This window comes from Stegodyphus dumicola, chromosome 1 (assembly GCF_044657685.1).
Source record: "Stegodyphus dumicola isolate Sdum_Otavi_A_Nest chromosome 1, ASM4465768v1".
In the NCBI taxonomy this organism is placed as follows: Eukaryota; Metazoa; Arthropoda; class Arachnida; order Araneae; family Eresidae; genus Stegodyphus; species Stegodyphus dumicola.
Window position 1 is genome coordinate 45,781,794 of NC_140768.1, and position 25,249 is coordinate 45,807,042.

General features: G+C 31.7%; 1 protein-coding gene across 5 annotated transcripts in view; it reads right to left on the minus strand.

The window, feature by feature from the left end:
- LOC118182087 (fasciclin-2-like) overlaps positions 1-25,249 on the minus strand; it is a 113,206-nt gene that overhangs the window by 52,569 nt on the left and 35,388 nt on the right. For all 5 annotated transcript variants that reach the window (XM_035351375.2, XM_035351372.2, XM_035351373.2 and 2 more), the window contains exon 2: positions 44-215. In XM_035351375.2, the coding sequence (XP_035207266.1) occupies positions 44-215 (172 nt within the window). The remainder of the gene's footprint in view (positions 1-43; positions 216-25,249) is intronic.

Sequence of the window (25,249 nt, forward strand, 5' to 3'; positions counted from 1 at the left end):
TAAAATTCTTACATGAACTGAGAAACTATTTCAATATAATTACCCTTCTACTAATTCACCCTTGGGGCCAAACCACTTCATTTCTGAAAAAAGATCTGTGGTTTCTGCTTCTCCTTGACATGTTAAACCAAAACCTTTACCAGCAGGTTGACTCTGTTTATCACCAGCTGGATTAATAATAAGTTTAGCTCCTTGAATAATTTCTAATAAATAACCTGAAAAGAAAAAAAGATTTATAAAATTAGAAGTAAACATGCAATTAAATGCATTATGTTGAACATCTCAAATATATATAAAACAAAAGATTTCTTCCTGAAATACATTCAAATATTTCAAATTCCTTTTTTTTAATCCAAATTCATTTTGTAATTAATGGCAAATAATGAAAGACCTTTATTAAATTATTCAAGTTCAATAATTCTCCTGAGTTATTAATGCCAAATAAAGACAGAACTTTGTTAAATTATAATAATAAGTTTAATAGTTCCCTTGTTATTAATACTAAGATAGTTAAACAGACTTATATTTCATTAATGAATTTTAGGTTTTTATTTTTATTTATTTATTATATCTATTAATAATAATATTTTGGTTAAGCATTTTATGTAATTTTATATCATAGGGAAAACATTAACATTATACAAGAACACATTTAAAAGTATAAAACTGACATCACCCACTGGCATCTAGCTGTTTTTTTTTGTCTTTAAATTACAACATTTTATATTTGCAGAGATTAAACTGGCACCATACCACTTTATTTTGCTCACTAATACTTACAAATAATTTTAAGGATAAAACAATTCCACTATATTTTAAATAATTCACGGCATTTATTCTGAACAACAAATTTTTACCTCATGCCCCCAATTTTGTAAACTGCCAAATGTTACATGTACGGTGAGACAATACATGTAACTTCATTCAAAGTTTTAGCTTAGTTCAAATACATTAAATTATTATTTTTTGAAAGTTTTATAGGCTTTTGAGTACTGTGCATAATGTAGTAATAAATCTTTTCAAGCTGGCTACAGAGACAAAAAAAAACTTCCTGTCATCCAAATTATGCCGAAAGTTAGATTAGCCAAATCTTTTAATAATAATAATAAAGAAAGAAGATGCCAAGAAGTTAGATTAGACAGATCTTTAGGTTCTTTTTCTACCAGGAGTATTAAGGAATAGATGCCAGCTTTAATTGCTACTCGAAAAAAAAAAAAAAAAAAAAAAAAAAGACATTCAATGTTATCTGGGGGGGGGGGACAAACCTCTATTTCCAGTCATGCAGTATAGAAAAATAGAGACAACATAGGTTCTTAAAAAAAAAAAAAAAAGAAAGAAAAGAAAAGAAAAGAACTGAAAATCCTTATGTCTTTTAACAAGCAACACTAATATTCATCAGCTACAAAATACTGCAATCAAAATATTTTGTAGACTACAATGTCCGAGGTCCGAAATCGTGAGCGATTCCGAATCTCGGAAATTTTCAGATTTTAGATCATCAGTTTAAATTCACTAAGATAAAGAATGGGGAACACTGGGTCTTCACTTACTGTTTATGTTAAATAGTAAAATGCTAACCCCCAACTTGGCCGGCGACTGAGCCGGTAAAATTTTAGAATTTAGAGCAGCAAAAATTACAGATGGCAAAATTTTTAGAATTTAGGGCAATAGAAATTAAAGGCCGCAACATTTTTACAATTTATGGCGGTACACTGGCCAGCAGAATTCAAAGCCCGAAGAGATTGTACAAGGCAGGTGATAGGTGACAGCAAGGCCGGACACCCTGACGGCTTACAATGACTACTCGGGTGTTGTCCGGACCCGAAATTGTACGAGACTGCAAAATGATTAACATCGGGTTGCAATGAAATGCCTATATTGCCTCTCTCGCATAACCACTCAATGGCCCAAAGTTTGATCCTGGCCAATAAATAAATAATACAGTGTCACTGAACGTATTGTTTTGACTACGGTGTAACGCCATAGCCAGCAGGTGTTTGATTTGCAGGAATCTCAGTTTTAGCCGGGGGAAAAGTTAGTCGTTCATCTGCTTCCTTTCGTGTAATATTATATTCTCCATTCCTAGATTTTGTAAGGCCAATGCCAATGATTAAGTACTTCGAAGTACCTATGGTTCTAAACCATAGATCTCCACATCATAAAAATATCTAAGTAGTGAGCAGAAATAGGAAAATTGAATAAATAGTTAGTTTGATGCACGCTAGAGGGAGCCACATTAGCTTGAGAGTTTAGGTATAGGAAAAAAATTATAAGTTTTGATCTTTTTTGTATTTTTTTGGTTTTTATAATTTTTTGTATGTTTTAATTTTTTAAATTTTGGGGGGTATTTTATATTTTTATAACATAAATAAAAACAAAAAAGCAAAAAGTGGTGAAGAAAGATTTTACAGATAAAGAGGCTCACTGGCATATGGCGCTGTAAGGTAAAACTCTCTTTTGTTTTATTTACTTATTTATTTATTTTTTGGCTGGCAGTCTGTTTATTAGATCATTCCGCATATTGGACTCCGGATTTCGGACTTGTACTGTAATAATCTGATCTTTTCAAGTATTAGAAAGATGAAGAAGACTATTTCTTTGAATGTAAAGCAATTCAATATTCAGATTCAACCACATCCATCAAATACAAAAAAAGAAACAAATAAATAAATACTCAATAATAAACAATATTATACAAAAATAATTTTTTTGTGCATAGGAAGACATGCACATTTTTTAAATGAGTTCTTAACTAACTTAGATACAAAAAACAATTTAAAACATCCCCAGAAATGTAAGACTTCTCAAAGCCCCATATGTAACATAAATCAGCTCTCGGGAACTGTGGAAGACGTGTCAATCAATGTCAAGTCAATCATTTTTCCCCAATAAATTTAATGTTTGTTATATAAAAGCATGTTCTCATATTATTTGCATATTTACTCACTTGAAATAACGAAATTCTTAGGCGCACTTCAGCCATATCAGGTTTTATACAGTGGCAAAACAAATAAATCACTTCATTATCGAATTTTTTATGTATCTGATAAAACGAAAGCCGTAAAAAGTGATAAAATTCTTACAAATCTGATGCCTAGCATGATCAGTGAACCTAAAATTATAGTCACGGTTCCCAGAAGTTCGACACGATTCCGTGCGTAGGATGATTCATTCACCTGTCCGAACTCATACGATGAGATGGAAAGGCGGCTGATAGCGTTTAAATTGGTAACCAAAAAAGTCAATATAGAGGCAGTTCTCCAATATAGAATAAATCTTGAACGAAAACACTTCTTGACGGGATGTGTGTGTATATATATTATATATATTAATTTCATAATTCGTTTTGTGCAAATGAGTTTCTTCCCATCACGAATTTAGCTTTGCTTGCGATCGATCATAAAAGCAAGCGGAAGACGTCGTACAATGGCAGTGTTCTATGCTCTAGATGAGGGTTCCTAATGAGATCGATCAAATTTTAAAGGAGGTCAATGATGATCAAGAAGTCGATAGACAAATATGCAACGCAAATATGCATCGCAAGTTGATAGCCATTATCAAGATCCCATTGATTACGCAAATATTATTACCTGATAATTCATTATTTATTGATTTAAAGCTATACTATGATTATCTTCGGTTTTTATTCTAAAATGAACTTGTTTATATCGGCACCGAATCGAAAATAATTCCACTGTTTTAATAATTTAATTCATTATTGAAAAAGGATTGTATCTGCTCAGAAGATATATTGTTGTATACACGCCATTTGCAGAATTAAAAAAAGAAAAAAAAAAAAAAAGAAAGAAAGAAAGAAAGAAGAGAGAGAGAGAGAGAAATTTGAAAATTTGCCTTCCAAGACACTGACTACTTGATTGTACCAGCATAGCTCGAACCGCTGAAATGCGAGCCTTCTCATTACGATAGAGATGCAAAAAGAGTTAATTTGCTTTAAAGAAGGATGATACTGCGATATACTGTATTGTACTGGGTTTCTATTGCCGGAGCAATACTTCCCAGTCATGCAAGGAGTTCCATGCGGAGCCTGGTATTAGAAAATTCCTGATTGAGTTCCCTCTAAAGAAGGATGCTCAAAAGCACATGCCTTATTTAAAGCATATGGGTACGGTACGATTTGGAATTCAAAAGTCATCCGACATAAAATATATCCATAAATAAAAGCTGATACCAAACTAATATTAGTGACTTTTCTATCTTTTTATTATCATTAATTTATTGTTATCTTAAAAGTCATTTGTATCACGATCATAGAGACGGGGGTCAATAAAGCACACCACTCTTTTAAAAGAGTTGATGCGAGAAAAATGTTGGGAATCGATTCTCTATTTTTATTGGTCAGCCTTTTTTTTAAAGGGATACAAATTAATAATGAAGTTAAGATGTAAAAGCGCAAGTGATGAGAACTCCCCCCCCCCTTCCATCCAGAAAAACTGACCAACAAACCACGGAAACAAAATATAGGAAAAGTCGCTTAAGATAGCCACTAGCAGATAGAATGATTAGTGATGCCGATTGCTGTATCGATGGGGGCCGGGTTCGAATCCCGGAGAAACATGTATCTCTCGATTGTACAATATCTGTGCAAAGAAAAGACTGATTTTCTAGCTTAGGAGTAACGCTATTGGATTACAAACAAATGTAAGCCTTTTTTCGTTTAGTATAGTGATGAATCGCTGATATGAAGAGTATTTATTACATGGAAATAAAAAAAAAACACAAATAGATAATATACCTCTGAAGTGGGCTCCTCCACCCGTAAATTAAAAATTTCTGAAAATAATAATAATAATAAACTATGTTCACGATTTTGCCTAACGCGAAAACTGTCCTTCGAACACGAAAGCTAGTTAAAAATCAAAGCAATATTGCCAACTTCAAATTTCATTTGTAGCTAAAGAGTATGGGTATAGATGCTAGTTCAAACAGACATTAAGTTTATAGCATCTTAAGAGAGATAGTGTAGTATAAAAGGAAAAAAGAATTATTCTGAAGGACCGTGAGTTGTTTATTCCATACTTCATTATGCAGAATAGCCTAAAGAAATATAAGGTTAGGTTTGGTTATTTAGATATGGCAGAACGAACAACAGCCCATTATTTTAAAGAATAGGCACTTCAGGGTCATTTTCAACTTACCCGTTATAACCATGGTAACGAAATGACAGCTGCGGCGGAAGGCTAATTGACCGCTAATTGATTTCTGCCCTATTTCGATTCCCTGTAGTGTGTTTCATTATGTGAAGAGAGCGTGAATGAAAGCTGATTTCAACTACAGTCTCAAATGAAGCGGATAAAAGAAGTGCTGGGCCCGTGATGACGACACGTGCTAAGTAAGATAGCACATAGGAAAGGGTCGGAAGATCTTCAAGTATCAATTTTAAAGTAATACTATAAAAAGGGGATGCATTCGTGGAGAGCTTTATAAGCAAAAGTGTATCGAATCTACGTTACATGAAGAAACCAGCAGAAGTAAAAAAGAAAATATCCTGAATTATAAATTCAATTCCTCTTCCTAAAAAAACTGTAATCACATTCCAAATAGAGACAAAACACAGAACTACTATTCTAATCATATTTACAAACGTTATTTTTTCAGTTCTTCATATACTTAAAGTTTTTTTTTTTTTTTTTAAACACGATAGACTCTGAATTGTGTCGTCAAAAGGCGACAAGAATATGTCCTATATGAAATGTGTGAAACATATACATAAGAAAATGTTTTCGGATCCAATTACCATTTTAATTTGACATTATTTTATCGAACAGTCCAATTTCAAATAATCCGGGATGTCGATGAAACCAGTTACTCGAGTGTTTAGTTTATGAATTTCAAAATATTCATGAAATTTTATGCATACAGAAGTTATTTTGCGCAGTTTTTATATTAGAAAATCGGAAGAGATTTGTTGTGAAATAATACTTGTAAAATTCTATTACGAAATTCAGGTAAAATGATTTCTTAAATGATTAATCCTATATTCAGCAATCTATTTACACAATACTGAAGATAAATGAAGTATGTTACGTATCGTTTCAATTTATCACGAATTAAAAACAATGCGCACCTAGAGCAAAGGAGTCTGAACCACGGGGGGAGGGAATTTCAGGGAAAGAGCCTTTCATTTAGCTGTTAGGTAGTTTATGAATATAAAAACTATTTTTATTCAAATTTTGGTATTTACCAATAATTTCTATATTTCTTGTAGTTTGATTTATGAAACATGTTAGAAAATAATAAGTGTATATATGTATTTTCCAGATTTTGGAAAGGAAAGGGGAAGAATGGTTTCCTAACAATCGTGAAAGGTGCTATGAGCCAAAAAAGGTTGAAAACCACCGCCCTAGAAGTTTATTTTGAAATTTTTAAGGCGGGCACTACGCATTTTAAGAAAATTGACACGGTTCTCTTTCTTTCAGAATTAATAAAAAATTTTCGGCATCGGCCAGAATTACGTCACTCAGACGGGACGAAATAAAATAAACAAAATAAATGAATAAATAACTAAAAAGGAAGTAAGGATTGCGCCATACACCGAAAACATAAAAATAAAAGAATACGGTAGGACTTTCTCTTTGACAAGTTTTTGGAGGATATGGTTTGATTTTAAAGAAATTAATTCTCAAAACAATACAAAATTGAATTAAATATTTATAACATCTGTAGGTTTTTTATTAATGGTGTATTACGAATTACCCACATTCTGAATGGTGAATTACGAAATATATTACAATAAGACTGCAAATGTGAAGAGCCGGGTTCAGTTCCATTGAGTATCATTTCACAACATCAAACAATCAAACCCTTTACCGGTTTCAAAAAGGTTCAAGGATGAAATTCTTAAAAACATAAATAAATAAAAATAAAAACAAAAAATGCGCTATGAGGAACTTACAAGACAAGTTCTTACGGGTCAATGACCCAGCTAACTCGCGACTGATTAGAGATTCCATATAACAAGAAGACAGAAAAAAAAAATCAAACTTTTATTACAGCTTTTCTCAAAAGCCATCATTAAATCCTGTTGATTAGAACAAAGCGTTATCACGACAGGATTCACTCTTTTACATTTTTTCATTTATTTTTTAAAGCCCAAAATGGGGCTATTAGTTTAGAAATGAGATTTCGCATCGGTTTTCTATAAACGGCGTATAACTACAAATTGTAGTCACCATGTTATCGCCCTGTATTATTTTTAAAGCAATTAAACAATGAAGAATCTGCATGTACGTATGTTTCTCGCATAATGAAAAAAGACTGTACCTAGAGCAATCAGATTTTGAATAACGTACTCCTACACACGAATATGCATCTAGAAGCCCAAATTTTGAATTTGTTTCATTATTGAACCAAAAAGGTGTTAGCCGAAAAGGGCTATTAGTATCGAAACGGCATTTAGCGTAGAATCACTATAAACGGCTATATCACTCTTACAAATTGTTGTCATCAAATATTATCGCCCTTTATTATATTTAAAGAAATTAGATAACGAAGAATCTGTACGAACGTATGAATGCTTCTGCACCTACAACCATCAAATTTTGAATTATATGAACTCCATCCGAATATGGGCACTTGGAAGCCCGAACCTTGAATTTCGGATTTGTTTTATTTGTTGGATTTCATATGACATGTAGTTTGTATTTTATACGTATTTTTATTTAATTTTACTTAGTTAATGCCGTTTAGCCACTAATAATTATTGCTAGTTTTGTTTCTTGGAAATGGCTACAAAACAACTTACAAAATTAGCATAAACATGTGCGTGTAGTAAGTAGACATTTTAAAAGAACGTTTTGTTATTCACATAAGTGCTGCATTTTATTAAGGTCGAAACTTATTTTCAGCAATGAATGCATGCTTTAGAATATGTTTATTAATCTCTCAGGGTTTGCGATACGCACTATAATTCACTATGCACGTAGGAGTGCTTATATGACATGAATTCCTGGGATCATGACATGCAAAGCTAATAAAGTTGATCACTATTTAATTGTTTTTACAGATAATTTGCTTGAACTTTTAGTGAATTGTACTTTTATCCTGCAAAGGATTAAAGATTTATAAAATTCTTCATACGGATGATGCTTATGTACGAATTGTCTAGGTCTTTTAAAACAATGTCTTAATCATGCTGACTTTTTCCAACGACTTCGTTCTAAATCTATATTCTTATTGACTTATGTTCAACAAGCAATATTTTCTTTATTACTTAAAATAAGTATACCAATGTTCATGAAGACAAGCTTTATTTTCATCCCACTCAGACTGTCAAATCGTCACTATGATTTAACAGCAGCAAAAATTATTCTTCTTTTTTGGTAACAAATCTTTGCCCAGAAACAAAGCGTTCCGCTATTCTACTAGAGTAAATGCAGCTTTGTTTGAACAGCTGAATCAAAGAACATAACGACAAAAGTATGGTATTCAAAAATACGTAAAATGCTATAATACTCAAGGCCATAACGAAATAAAAATGCTCTTGTACAGAAAAAGGAGAAACTTCCACATCCTCTAGAATTCAAAATTTATTCTCTAATTAAAAAATTCAATGATTCATTGAAATCCCTATTTCTACACGCATTTATTTAAGACTTCTTTTATGAAGCGGAAGGGATGGAACACTACTATTAATAGCTAAAATAAACTGAAAATTTATTTGAAGATGTAACATCATCATTACTTATAATAACCCATATTAGAAAACTAATAGCAATTCTACTTAAGCATTCGATTTAAACATCGAAAATTAACTGAATCAGGGCAGGACTCGTCGCTTGTTTATTTTGAGACAGTCAGTTTCTATTTTACAAACTCTTTCTCTCGTGGTTACGCATCAGGTGATACTATCTTTCAAACAGTATGTCTGTATTAAAATTTCATATTCTAAAAAAAGAATTTGCTGAAGAACATTTAGCGTGCTTTTTCCTGCGCAAAAAGCAGTGTTTGTGCTGAAGATGTTGTACCAGTTCTTGAACAGCACTAGAGGGTTCAGAGTGAGAAATCTCACCCGAACTGAACATGGAACTTTACAATAAGCTGGCTGTACTGATAATTACATCCCAACAACAATGGAAGGAAAAATGTCTTTACAAGTTTATGCCTTTTTTACAGGAATAGATGAGAAAAAGATATCAACACATACAAAAAACGACAATTATTGGAAGAAAAACAACATTTAGTAATATGGCCATTTTAATCTTAGTAAAACAAACATTTCTTCAGAGTGATCACATTCAAATGCTCACTTTAAAAATTTTTTTGGAAAACATCAAATTTTTCTTTAATTTTGCACTCATTCAATCAATTCGGCAAAAGTGAATTCGGCCCTTGCGATGTATTTACATACTTCGCAGTTCAATAGCAATGAAAAGTATAAAATTTTTTAATATGAAAACTTCAACAAATTCTTGTCTAAAACAAGAGTGAAATTCGCTATGCACTATGAAATTGGCTGATTATCTTCGTGCTTTATTTATACAGATAAAAAAAACTACCCAATTCACTCGAAATGTTATTATACATAGCTGGACGATCCGTCCGCATTGATAAGTGAATTTCAGTTATTTTTTATTAATCACAAGCTAAAGATAGCGAAAATACTACTTTAACAGCTTAGAAGCAATCCTAGCAATTATTACGATGGCTCACACAAAATAAGAAGTGGTAGCCAACTTCTATACTGGGTCAATTTAAGTGGTGCTCTGAGGTCACGAGCCTCACAGTCGAGGTTTGCCTCGCCATTATTTTAAGATGTCACAGACACTTATATTCATAAGCATCCAAGCTTTCTCCTGGATTCAAACCCAAGTCCAACGATACGGCAGCCAGCAACGCTAATCAGTATACCGGTTAGGGCAATATTTGGTCAATAAAAAGGTTGTGAATTCAGCCGAAAACTGCACGCATGTCAGGTCATACCGCACTATAATATTCCGTAGCTGGTGCAAATTGTTTAGCATTCAGCATCATATTGCTTAATTCTTAAATTACATCGTTTATAAATATTCATTTTCATTTAAATTTATCTTCTGTAGTAGATTACTGACTTGACTAAAATCTATGAGTCATAAAATCTTGAGTCATTAATGTTTTCAGGCAACAACTTTCATTTTGGGACATTTCTCTTGGATGACTTTTAAATTTCAAAACTTAGCGTTTCCTTGTACTTTGAATACTTGAGCGTCTCTTCCTTCCTTGTAAGCAACTGTTCTTGCACTTTATAATATCAGGATCAAATATATGGCAACACTACTGTTCTATGAGTAATAATGGAAGATTCAAATATTCATTGTCTTGGAAGTGAAAATTAAAATTCTTTTTTAATATTTTGTAAGCGACTTGTATAATAACAATATAACTCCTTAGAAAGTTTGTGTTTTTCGATTTTTGAAGTGGGGGGGGGCAGCAAAGTGTTTTCTTGGGTTCCCGCATTTCAGTTTTTTATACTGCACTTTTTACATAAAAAAAAAAAAATTTTTTTAAGAACATTATTGGCTTTTTAAATACATTACATAATTTTTTTGTATTTTCCCCTTATATATATATTATATTTTTTCCCTTTCTACGTGATATAGCTTTGTAACAGTAAACGACTAATTATCAGTTTTACAATATTAATTAATGGCATCTTTTTTATACCGATCAATTCCACGTGCATAGTCAGCTGTTGACCCTCCAATCGCCCCGCTATCATCGCTGATCCCTTTTAAAAATTCATCGAAAATTCATCGATCGAAATAGATAGATATCTATGGGGTCAATACAGACACCACTGAGACCTCTGGGTTGGATCATCGTTTTATTTTCTTGCTTAATTTAATAAATTAAAGCCCACCAATTATTTCATCATTATTTTTTCTCAGAATGCAACCTTGAAGGGAAAATATGAAAAGTACGGGGTCATAGATCATTTTCAAAAGTAACCGCTCTTAAATACGAAGCAGTATTTTAACTAACGTACTGCTAAGAATTTTTTTTCTTCCAGTAATTTCTTTCTTTATGAGTGCGAAAAAAAACTTTGCGTCACATGTAACTACGGCTCTTTTTTAACATGTTTACAAACATCACTCATATACGAACAGGACAACTCTCTTAACTTTTCTAAGTGAGAGAAGTAGAATGACCTTAACCTCTTTAAATTACTATGTGTATTGAAATCGTATTTATATACCACGATATAAAAACATATTCATTATACGTGAAAACGACTAGTTGTGTTTTTTAAAATATCATATCCGTATTTTACAGTCAATTCAATGTACATTTTAACCACAAAACAGGAAACAATGATTTCATTAACTGATGCTTCTTAATATCAAATCTGTTAGAAAAACAGACTAGTGAACACGCAAAAGAAACATCATCGCTCATAGTTGTGGGAAAGTAGATATTTTCTTAAAAATTCCTTAATAAGCCTAATCCGTAAATCTCATTTACCAATCGAATTCATATATTTATACAATCAAGCAAAAATGGTATAACGAGATCTCGTAGATATAATTTTCGTATTATATACAATAATTAAACCATATGACGGATGAGAAGTACAATAAAACTGACCAAGCTTTCAGAAACGTGATGAATAATGCAGGATGTACCGATCTCCTATGTAATTACCTTTAAAATTTTGTACGCAAAATATTGTTTAGATAAGAAAATGCAGAGAAGAAACAGTGACTAATGATGTGAAAAACCCATGTCACTCAAAAGTCATAGGTTAACCACGCAATCGTGACCATGAACTAATTCATACGGCCATCAACTTTTAAATGAGGTTGATGATTATATTATTAAATAGCTCCACGATCATTTAAGAATCAAAATATCTTCAGAATGATGTCATAAGATTTCGATCAAAGAATATCACAACTTGAAAGTCTTAACTTCTAGGAATGTAGGAAATTATTAAGCAATCGCATTAACATAAAATGCATTGAAATTTTTAGACTGCTTATTCAAATTTTATTTTACATCGTTTAGAAAATTAATCATACGATTTGATTATGCTATTAAAACATGAACTCATTTTTTGGTTCAGAAAATCATAGCGATGTATTTGCGAGAAATAGTTTTCATCCCCGTCCTGGAAAAAAAAAAAAAAAAGGTTGGGAACTATACCAAGAACTGAATTTTTCAAAGCAATAATTATTTATAATATTTTCTGCATTTTTTAAATGTGAAAGTAATCAATATTTACAATTATGTTTTCAACAATTTAAGGTCACTCACAATTCATTTTGGAGCTCTTAATCTTTAATTTGATTTAAACAATATATTGCACATCTAATTATTTTTTCAAACCGCATAATTCAGCATACGAGCTAAGATAAAGAGGATTAGATTATTCAGTTAGGGCAACGCACATAAAGACTATTTGTCAGCGCGCTATTTCAATTCTTATAGAGAGTACCATAATAGTAAACACTAAATAATAAGTTTAGACACATAAACTGATTGAATATGTGGTTTATATACAAATTTTAAGGAGTTTTAACACTTAAATGCTTGTCTCTAAATTGACTCGTATGGAAAAGGTGAAAAATGTACTAACTAGTTCAAAAACTGAATAACTGCAGAAAAAATGCGCACATTAGTTACCTGCAAAATACGAAAACTGTAATACGTAACGTTTAGCGTGCCGTATCAAAAGTAATAAATATACCTTTCCCATACTGAAGTGCTATCACAATTTGATTCATTAAAATAATAAAACGATTTTAGAATATAAACGTTCAGCTGTTATCTTTGCATTATATTTTCCTGCTTTTAAAAACAATAACTAAAACACCTCATAATACTTTTGGAAAAATCCTTAAACATTACAACTGAGGAGGGACTATGCAGACAGTTATTTCAGGTTTATTACGATGCAATTCAATTGTTGAAATTAGATCATCCATCGCTTTTTAATCCTTTGAAAAGTACAGCATTACAATTCTTTAAAATTTCAAAATACCACGATTATGTCACTTTCACATGAAACTACAAGAATTCAAAATTTCTTTTACCTTAGAAAAAAACTTAAGTAAGTATTTTTGAGTAGCTTTATATATAAACAATCAAAGAATTTACGTTCTAAGAAAATTGCTGGTTTCAGTAGAATTAATTTCATGTAGCACCAGCTTTATTTGTGAATAATGAATAAAGCTTTTCTAACCCGAAATGAAGCTATTAAATCCAAAGCGGCTTTGAACTGACCGTTTTCAAAAACATCGATTCTGAAAATTTCAAATTCAGAACTAATATATTTGGAAATTAATGTTTATTTCTAAACAATAATAAATATTATACATTTAAATTCAGAAAATATGAAACATTCAAGTAACAATAAATGCGTAGAGAAAAGCAAACAGCGCAAAAAAGCTATTACAATAAATGCATTTAACATGCACCGCCAAATGATTCCATAATTTGTGCATCAATACAGTGAAATCGAAAAGGACCCATTAGCTGTCCCGAGATTAAAAAAAAAAAAAAAAAAAAAAAAAAAAAAAAAAATCCTGATGTGTACACCACATGACTTCCCTGTACGGAATATAAATTATACGCATTTTTTCTTGAATTTCATTTAAATTGATTGGATTGAATTAAATCTACTTCATCGACAGCGCATAAACCACAATAGAATAAATGCACTCTTTAAAATTCACTATATTTGTTTACTATAACGACACTCTGAATGCATAAAATTTATATCATTTGAAGAATTATCTTATTGTTGCCACATGTTCTATTCAAATACTATAATAAAGCTAGAACGATGTATGAAAGAAATTAAGCAAATAAAACAGAAAAGAAGCAGTTTTCAACAGCCGATTGAGTATTTCTCATTCAATTAATTCAGTTCTCACTTCGCGACAAGGCAAAAATACATAAAAACTCAAAATATCTGTATTAAAAATTACGAAGTAAATCTTAAAACACTTATTTCCTCCAAAAAATTCCAGAAAGGATTAAGCATGATTTAATTCGCAATAATAAATGAAGGCGTTATTTTTGTTGTTGCGAAGCTTAGTCTCTCTAGATTGGCAACAAATCTACAATTCTGCTGTTTCAAATGTAAACAAATATGTCCGCCATGTTATTTAAAACTTAACCGCACCTAAACAGCTTTTAAATTGTTGATAATTGTACAAATATTGCTTCCAGAATTACGAAAGGCATAGAAACCTTAACCGGAAGATAAGAACAACATAATGCAATCATTTTTAAAGCAAAAAATGTACAATTTACAAACATATAAGAGTAAAGAAACTGAGATCACTGTGCCGAGTAACAGAGTGGATATATATATAAATATAGTATTTATATACGTTTGGTGCGGCCGATTGCAACCAAAATACGAGGTGCACATCTACATGTTATAGCAGTCCTATATACACAATTTCAACGTTCTGAGGCAACTCGTTTTCGAGTTATGCGAGATACGTACATACGCACGTACGTACATACGTTCGTACAGACGCCACGAAAAATTCCCTTCAGAATTAATTTTAAAGCAGTTTTATAATTTTTTGAGGAAACGAGTCTTTTATTCTGTCCTTACGTACAGATATCACGCGAAAACATCGTTAAATTGCATTCGATAGCAGTCAAAATGGATATTTTCGTTGAAATATGCTGCCTGAAACTTTTCGCGATTACAATACTTCCTTTTTACTTCGTGCAAGGAAGTAAAAAGAGAGAGAGAGAGAGGAGGCTGCAAGACTGGAGAAAAAGAAGGCTAATATATGGCATGGTCCTCTCTACCATATAGGTCTCACAGTGTGATTTCATACTGGAAATGAGGCAGTTCATGGATGAATCCATCGTAGCAGTAACGCTGTTTTCAGGTCCTGGAGGATATTGAGAAGAGGAAGGCGAGTTGAAGTTGCCCTCCTAGGAGCATCCCAGATATGTTCTATAGGGTTTAGGTCTGGCTAACCTATCGCTCTCTCTCTCTCTCTATATATATATATATCAACCTATCTCTCTCTCTCTATAGATATATATATATATATCAACCTATGCTTATAGAGAATTCCATTAAAAATCTGCTCATTAGTTCTGAAGATAATCGACCAATTGTGAACATTTTCTTAATTTTGGACACCAGAGTATAAGAGGAATCGGAATATGTATATAAACAATAAATTTTACACTATATGATAACCATTACTTTATTGAAATTATAAGATGTTTAAGCCGTTGCTCATTCTTTTCATGTTTGTGCTTTTGCACAAAGTAAATAAATAAGGAAAATATAATAATGAATATGAAAATAAACATCCAATTTTACACAATTCGCAAATTATTAATTATACTTAACAACGGTATTAGCATACAATGGTATTCAAATGAGACTAAACAAAATACAACTGTCTCGCGATCATAAAAGCTATGATTTAAGCATGTTTCGTACCCACACTTGTAGGATTTGCTGAAGACACAATGCCTTAAACCACTTAACAGATCCGAGATGCCTCAACAAAAATGAATATACGCATTTCCTGCATGAAATTACCTCGAGAACCCTTCCCTGCCTTTCAAAATGAAATTAATTTATTCTTGTTCAACTAAAGTGCACAAAGAGAATCCCAGGAAAAGTCCAATTCAGAAAGAGTTGTAAATGTGCTAAACAATTTATTCACAACATGTAAAAAAATGTAAGAGCATAGCTCAATGAGAAGCTTTGTCTTTCTATAGGTATTAAGGAAAACAACTTTTAATTTATGCAGTTTGTACGATTCTTTAAGACGACAATGAACAGAATTAAGCATAAAAAATGTCTACATTAATAATTCTACTATTTCCGTCTTGGAGACCCTTCTAAAACAAAGCTTTGACGTCACAATAGGAATTTTTTTTTAGAGGGAAAAGGAAATGTTTTCAGCTTTCCGTGCGAAAGAAACGCAAATAAAAGCAACTTCATGTTTTATTTTATTATTAATTTTTTTTTTAAATAATAACATTTTAAAGTAAAAAATGATGTCATGTATGAAGAAGCTATTAGCATAGTTAAAAAGAATTTCGGCTAAGTTTCAAATGGGAAAAGCTATAACAGGAAATTTAAAACATTTTTAAGATGGAAAATTCCATTGCAATATGCAGCATGATGAAACAGATGTATATCTCTGAATAACCATTTGTTCACATAATATATGTCACATTACGTTAGTTAAACGGACGTTAAAAATGTTCAAGAATGAATTATTCCGTTTTTTGAAACCAGCATTCAGAGAACTACAATTCGCACTGTGTGTTTCTATAACCAACGAAATGGAGTAAACACGAATTTCGTTGACGTAAGAATATAACTAAACATAATTTCAAAAACATACGTTAAAAATTTGTATTTAATTTATATATATATATACAAGAAAAAAAATAAAATTAGTTTATATCCTCAACAGATATTGCATTAATGATCAATGCAAATCTATTGGTGACTAATGCTAAACTAACAGAAGAAATTAAAACCGGCTAAGAACAAATTTAATTTATTGTAATAAATAGTTTATAATACGAATACGCAGTTATTCAAAGGGAGATTTTTGCCATGCAGTTTAATGTGACGAGTTACTCTAAACGTTATAAATAATTATCATAATCGTGACACAGAATATACAACAGCACATAACGAATGCAAATAAATGAAATTTACATGTTTCTGGCGATCGCAAACATTCTATAAAGAATAATTGATAGAAAACGCAATAAAAACGAGGTCAAGTTAAAAGGCTTTGAAAAACTTATAAAAGCATTATTAACATTGAAAGAATTTTAAAGATGTATAAAGAAGGATTTAAAGTTTATAATACTTACCTTAAAAAATATTAATATCCGGATGATTAAATTCATTCAATGTAAGTATCACATGTCTAGGTCAGGGTTAAACTTCCGGACCTGGTTTTAGAATATTTCTATGCATGTAAATTAATATAAACCAATTTTTTTTTTTTTTAAATATCGTCGAAGGTTTCTCGCACAAAAACGACTTCGCCGAATAAATAAATTGATTTCCAAATCCAATAAAAATTTATTTTCCATTCCAACAACTTCATTTCTTGGAGAGGAATCAAATAATTAAAAGGAAACACATACTTCAATTTAAATAAATAACTACAAGACATTTGTTATAAGTAATTTAAATTTGTTGACATAAAAGTGTTTCTGAACATTTCCTTTTATTTTGACCGCATACTAAATATGAACTTAAGTAACGACGTTCTTTGTTTGAAAACTATTACTAATTTCAATAATACGAAAAAACTGATACTTCTTAAATGAGCTCATTTTTGCAGAAAGTATTACAGAAAGTAATGATACATTCAGTATTTCCTAAAGATAATACTAATCAACGTTTCAAAATGTTCCTTCACTTCACTGACCTTTTAATAGGAAAACAGACTGCTACTAATAAATTAATAGGATTTAAAATACCGCTAAAGAATAACTTATTAGATTTGATTTATCAGGTGCACCACTTAAGACTGGAATAATCGGTAAACAAAATAATACGGTCCAAAATTAAACAATACTTTTTTTTAAATATTGCCAATTAAAGATTGAATTTTGCCTAATCTTAATAATTTTGCCTAATCTAATAAAGATCTTTTTCAAGAAAGATCTTTTAATCAAAAGATGGCACATATTTCATACACTTATTAAAATTATTTTGAGGTTTAATAGGTAAGTATTTCCATACGTATCGCTGGAAATTTCATACATATCAAAATGAAGGAAAAATATCAGGCTGGGAATTCACAATTATTCAACTACAGAACATCGCTTAATTCAAACACAGAAAGAATAATAATATATTACTGAATTCAAAAACAAGTCATCTTCAGGCTGGGAATTCACAATTATTCAACTACAGAACATCGCTTAATTCAAACACAGAAAGAATAATAATATATTACTGAATTCAAAAACAAGTCATCTTATACATAATTTTGAATACACTTTTTTTTTTTTTTTTTTTTTCCCTTTTTTCAGATGTAAATGCACATTTCATTCAAAATGAAATCAAATGATCTTGGCATATAGTATATCTTTACCATGAAGTTAGTGGATAGCGAAATTTCTTAAATAAGCTAATTAATAGCCAGCTAAAGTTTCCCTTCCGTCAATTTGCATTTGTTTAGTTTGTTAATATCCGGCGCTCTTTATTTTGGTCTTGTTTACATTGAACAGTTCGCAAAAGTAAAATCTGATTGTTAAATAAATTTAAATGCATGCTAATATAGAAAAGCATTAATTCACTGAATAATCTTTTCAAGCATACGTTTTCATATATTTGGTAGCAGTCTCATCTTAAAAATATTTGAACATACACGTTATAACACTCCCCCCTCCCCCGAGTTCGTGACAGGAAAATGTTAAAGACGGGCTAAAATTTATTTAAATCGTTAAGTGAAAAGTCAAACTAATCAAAAAATGTGATTAATATGCTTATTAAAAAAATTTGAGTAAAGGACATTTTTATCAACATGTAATTTTATGGTACTTGCATTAAATCAGACAATCATTTTTAAAAATGAATTTGATTTCTTTGATCAGGTGTTCAAATATTGGCGTAAGTTTGAAAACTGCAATTCTGATCACCATTTAGAACCTCTGGATGATGACCATTGTTGAAAATTCTACCGAACATAAAATATAACATTACATAAATACAGCGAAGAGTCCCAATGTAATAAACAGTACTCCTGTCTCTCTGTAATGCACACATTTAAATTTACATGTATATTCATTCGAATAAAAAACTTTGATAGAATGTTAAGTGAGTGTTGGAAGCCTCGAGCTAAACGATGTGAATTCATCTACACTGGCCTAGTTTGCAACGAACACCAATAAAGAATCTAATCTGGCATGGAAGCTCTTATTCAAGAAAAAATTTCCGTTGAATGATGTGCTGTTTTCTGTATGGCAACCCCAAAAGCAATGCAATCAAGCCCTAGGGCTAAGTTGTTAATAATTGCTTCCGAACTCGAAGCTAATTTCACTCCTCGATGATGATGATGGCGATTCACTCAGCGAAACTCTGCTATGGCCTTGACATTATTCACAGTGCGGGATGTTGTTACATATTTTCCAGCCACCGGCTCTACGATCCTAAATTTTTGCAACTAGTTTGTGGATATGATAACAGACATAAAGTCAATGTTCGCAAATAATGTCCCTGGTAAGTTGCAAGTAATAGACTCAAGTTTATGCTTCAATAGACAAAACATTACGGATGTATCGCAGAACAACCAAACAAGAAAGATCTTTTTCCTGATAGAGTAGGAGAAATTGGTGAGAAAGGGAAAGTATGATACATATTTAAAAAACTGAGGTAAAATAGAAATAACATGTCCGAAATAACACAAAGAAAAAAATAACACGTCCGAGGAAAGCATTATTCAAGGATTAAAAAAAAATTGCAACAAGATGGTCGTTATATTATTAAAATTCCATGGAAAATTTATTTTATTTCATTTACTTTTTAATCTTCGCATTAGGTAGGCTTCCTTACATCGCGGTAGTTACGTCCTTTGAAAATACCGCTTTGCGGGAGATCGCGTTATAGGAAACAAAAACTGCAATTTGGTTCCGAAAAAAGAAAAACTGCTTTTTATGGTGAAACATTTTCATCATTTTTTAAATTTATGTACATAAAAGCATTTCATAAAAAAAATTAAATTTAACATCATATAAAAACTAAAAAGATTATGATTTCAAGTCAAAATCAGAAAGAAACATAATATTATGCACAAATTGATTCCTCAATGTCGCTTATTACAGTTGTTCGAAGACCGTTTGCCTGTCCTTATTTCAAGATCTAAGCTTGTTTCCTCGACAAGTTCCACTGCACTTCCGGTAGATTTAGGTTTTAAAATCATTAGAGATTGCTTGCTCTTGCTTTGCAAATCTTTATAAATTTCTTGATAGGCAATTCTGAAGATTTCTTTTAAATATTTCCACTCTCTCCGACAGATGATCGTTCTCTAAAGAGTAAGATTCCATCCGTTTCGCCATGTCCAAACACTTTTCTGTACTTTACAGAGTGAAGTTTCTTATTTCTTCATTGGAAAGATCTTCAGTCGGTAATGTTTGGTATACAACTGTCACCAAATCTGCTTCATTTATTTCATTTTCCGTAACTAATTCTAGAATACCATAATAGTTATTTCAATGAATCCACAGCCTCCTATTTCGTGCGCAAGAATTTCTGCGTTATTATAATCACGTTGAATTGGCTCAACAACATTTTCTTAACTGACCGTTCCCAATAAAGCTTTCCAGGATACATTTACAGTTAGTTGACTGGGGCATTTCTTTAAGGAACAAGCCCATAATTTCTACACAATTTAAAACTAAAAACTGTTTCCAAACTTCACTGATTGTAATATCTGTAGAATTTATTTTCTCCAAAATTAATTCAATTGTTTTACGGATATACTATGATTTAAAAGTCGTTATGATTCCTTGTATCTGCGTTGTACGAAAATTTGCGTTTTTTTCCAAACGAACTTTTTTTTTTTTTTTTTTTTTTTTTTTGCGGGGGGGGGGGGGGGACGAAAACTCGTTGTAAAGGTTCCGCGCTGTAGAAAGCCCTGTAGTTGTAGATACAGATACGTATACTGTTGTACCTGTGGATACGAATACAATTTTATTGAAAACTTTGTTTCGCCTTCCTTCCATTTTGAAGCCATGTTGGCCTATAAAATGTATCAAAAATGATCTTTGTGTCACTGGTGGCAAATGCTGTTTGCTAGGATACTTTTCTGCACATCAACCACTGTCAGATTACTGCAGAGAGGAACTTAACTAATCTTTGCAGACTGGATAAAATCACTAGCGCTATTCTTCGGAACTTGTTTTTAATTCTCATACTTTCTAGCAATGTAAAGAACAACCAAACAAGAAAGATCTTTTTCCTGATAGAGTAGGAGAAATTGGTGAGAAAGGGAAAGTATGATACATATTTAAAAAACTGAGGTTAAGAAATAACATGTCCGAAATAACACAAAGAAAAAAATAACACGTCCGAGGAAAGCATTATTCAAGGATTAAAAAAAAATTGCAACAAGATGGTCGTTATATTATTAAAATTCCGTGGAAAATTTATTTTATTTCATTTACTTTTTAATCTTCGCATTAGGTAGGCTTCCTTACATCGCGGTAGTTACGTCCTTTGAAAATACCGCTTTGCGGGAGATCGCGTTATGGAAACAAAAACTGCAATTTGGTTCCGAAAAAAGAAAAACTGCTTTTTATGGTGAAACATTTTCATCATTTTTTAAATTTATGTACATAAAAGCATTTCATAAAAAAAAAATTAAATTTAACATCATATAAAAACTAAAAAGATTATGATTTCAAGTCAAAATCAGAAAGAAACATAATATTATGCACAAATTGATTCCTCAATGTCGCTTATTACAGTTGTTCGAAGACCGTTTGCCTGTCCTTATTTCAAGATCTAAGCTTGTTTCCTCGACAAGTTCCACTGCATTTCCGGTAGATTTAGGTTTTAAAATCATTAGAGATTGCTTGCTCTTGCTTTGCAAATCTTTATAAATATATAAGTCTAAAAACAAATATATTATAATATTTTATATAAGTCTAAAAACAGACTTTCTTCGTTACATGGAACAAACAGGGCTTCTGCCTTGTTCTTCTACAAAACTTATGGTTCAAGTCCAGTCTAATTGCAGGTTCGGTTCTTGGCGACCAGTCTAATTTCATACTCTTTAACGTGAAGCCGCCAGTTTTCTTTGGAAAATCTTCCGTAAAAGAGGTATACTGGCTGCAGTCAATTTCTTAAATAGCTGAATTTCTCCTTAGAGGAAGCGAATTACAAAATTTGGTGCTACTTTTCTATCTTTTCATAGTTACCTCTCATATTTTGAACGAAGCTCTTTATTAAATAAACAATATGCTAAGGAAGCTATCCGACATTTTTACACAAAATACTTCGACCGTCAAAAATAATTTTATCTTTTAACTAACTGCCTTTATCGATCTCATGTTTTTAAAAGTTTAATACGATGGTATTATAGACATAAAGCCATAAAAATTATAATTTAAACATGGAAATAATGATGTAAATTAATTTAAAATAAATGGTGTTAACCAACAACGATAAAAATATACTCTCAGTAACAGAGGTTAAACATTTAAAATAATGCAAATAAATACTATCAGTAACTGAAAATTTAAAAAGCAAAGTAGTACCTCCCAAAATATCAGCATAATGATTTAAAAAAGAGTTAGATTTTTTTTTTTTCCCACAGAAGAAAGCGAAGACACTCTGATATCGAATCCCTGATCAGAAGACACTCTGATATCGAATCTCGAATCCCTGATCATTTTCTCCTGACGGTTACTTTGAGTGCATCGTACGGACATTCACTTTTTTAATATGAGGCAAACATTTTTAATATGAAAATGATGGTTTGGTGCCGACTGAGTCGCCATCATCACCGAGACAAACATTGATGGTAGTGCCCGTTCTCAACTAAGTCTTGACAATTTTACTTTTAATTAAGTCCTCAGAAGGAAGGATTCTGTAATTTTATTTTCAACCCAGCCCCATCTAGAAATATCTTCTCACCTCCTTTACAACACAGTCTGCGTTTTTAAATCCCTTTTATAATTAAATAAAAGGCAGAATCAGTGCTTTTAATTTTAGGACATTATTTAAGAACGAAAACGATATTGCATAACTAAAATTTTTTAATTTCATTTTTATCCATTTCCAAGACACGTCACACGGAGTAATCGCCTCTCAAAAATTATAACCGTAAAGTTTTCCCCCTTAGTTTTTAAACTATAAAATAACTTTGACAATTTCATCTCTTTCAAGGTCAACATCTAAACTTTCAAGAACATTTCCATACTAGAAGTCCGCATTAAGTTTAGTAGTTATCTAAAGCTATCTTTCAAAACATTCAAACAGACTGCTGGGAGACTCTACCTGAATTTCATTCATTTAACCGGTTTTCCCATAAAAAAGGAATAAGTGATCACCTAAGTCATTTAATTAAAACAGGTAATCTACCTCAGTACGAAAATATACCGCATTTTCTGCCTTCTTAAAAAAAAAAAAAAAAAAAAAAAAAAAAAATACTGCGTTGCTAAACTGTAAAAAGCAACTTTAAGGAAAAGTTACGTTTACACAATGGTCTTAGACTTAATTATAAAATTCTATCGATTTTGAGGCCAACCACACACAGGTCCCTCTTCCTCAGGAGCAAAAGAATTTTGCAAACTAAGGTTGCTGAATTGGTTGTGGCAAAGTACACTACGGTTATCTATATGGGGAAGAGCTTTTATAATAAAAAAATGACCTGTGTTTATCTTGCACGGAAAGAAAATGGTGAAATTTCCATGAAGTCATTCTGTTCGTCAACCAAGAGTAGAACTCGTGATGAATTTAATAATTCACCATGTTTTGCGTTTTTAATCACTCCACAGATGGATTGATAAAAACAGTACATATTCAAAGGTGCAAAATATTGCTTTTTTTCGATGAATCACACCCTTCATACCTATCTTTAACGAAAGAAGGTAAAAGATAAAAAGTAAGATAAATACTTCGGTTAGCAATTACTGCACAAATAAAGCACTTATTCTCAAACCTCATGCATAATTTTTTTAAATTTTAATTCCGCTTTCTAAGAATGCATGCATATTTTTTAAAAATTATGTGCCCATTTTTTCAAGCAACTGAAAACGCATCTGTTACGCATTCTAAAATGATTATTCGAAAAATGCGCATTTATTCTCAAGTCTATATCCAAACATGCTGTAGAGTCTTAGATTATATCGATGCGGGAAAATGAAAAATGTGCGATGCCTTCCCCAGGATTCGAACACCGAAACTTGCGATTGCTAGCCTGATGTACTATCGAGTTACACTACGAAGGACCGTGGTAAGGAGGGATAAACTACTTTATGAACTCCTCCTTTAAAAGGGTGAATGGAGAAAAGGGAGCCTAATCATCAAATCTTGGTGGTGATGAATTATCGTCCACCACCAAAATTTCACTTCACTTTTCAATGAATGTGCAAGTGACGCTCAGGTGCCACTTGCACAGTCATTAGGTTATGTCGATGTATGAACATAAGAAATGTGCAATGTCTCACCGGGATTCCAACACTAGACCTGGCGACTGCTAGCCGGATGTCCTACCCTGTTACGACACGAAAGCAAGCCGTAAGAAGGAAGAAAACGCCTTTTAGAGTTTTATTTTGCTTTCTAAATTTCTTCGATAACTGAAAATGCACATACAGTAAACATACTATGATTCATTTTAAGGCATTACGCAGAGAAATATGTCAATAGAATTATTTCTTGAGATGTGATATAAACTAATGTGAAGCAATTAATCGTATTTAAAAACGAAAAAAGAATTAAAAATGAAATTTCGATTCTAAGAATTATACGACTAACAGATTTTAATAATAAACTTCTATCAGAGTTCATTATTTCCTTAACTAGCTGGATGATTCATTCCAAAAATCAACTGAGCATTACTGTTTATTTCGGGACAGGATTCCTTTCGTATATAATTTTCCAAATGGAACGACAAATAGTTACTTCAGAAAACATGAGAAACAATTCAAAAGGTTCCCAACTTGTACTCTTTACAAGGGCTAGGCCACTCCAAAAAAGTAAAATAAATACAAATTGAATGAAATTAAAGAATAAGAGAAAGAAAAAAAGATTCAAAAGAAGCGAATTAGAATTTACAGAGCAGAAATTTGCCACGTTGTATTCCGCGCCTCTAGTAGATGACGGTTGATCATTCTTTGCAAATGCACACTCGAAAAACTTCTCGCTCACTCTCGATCATTCGAGAATTCTTGAAATCCGCTCAAAATTTAATCCCATACAAGCAGGGATGACTGGTCGGTTTGGAGTCATTTTACAGTGAATTCCCATGGTGATAATATATTGCAATTTCTTAGCGATTTTTCCTAAGCGTTTGAATCCTTTGTGAAGTTTAATAATGTAGCTAATAAATGTTCATTTATAAAGATAATAATAGAAATAACAAACTGTACAAAATCACGATATTTCTTTAAACTATCGTGTGAAGAATATTTGAAGCCACATTAAGTCCTTCCTCTACACAATAAGTACCGTCGTTGCATCGAGAAATAGCGCTGACATCTTAGATGAAATTCTATGCACAGCGGGGCAGCATTTTAATGGCGTATTGGAGGCAGTTTAAAATAATAAAGACAATGT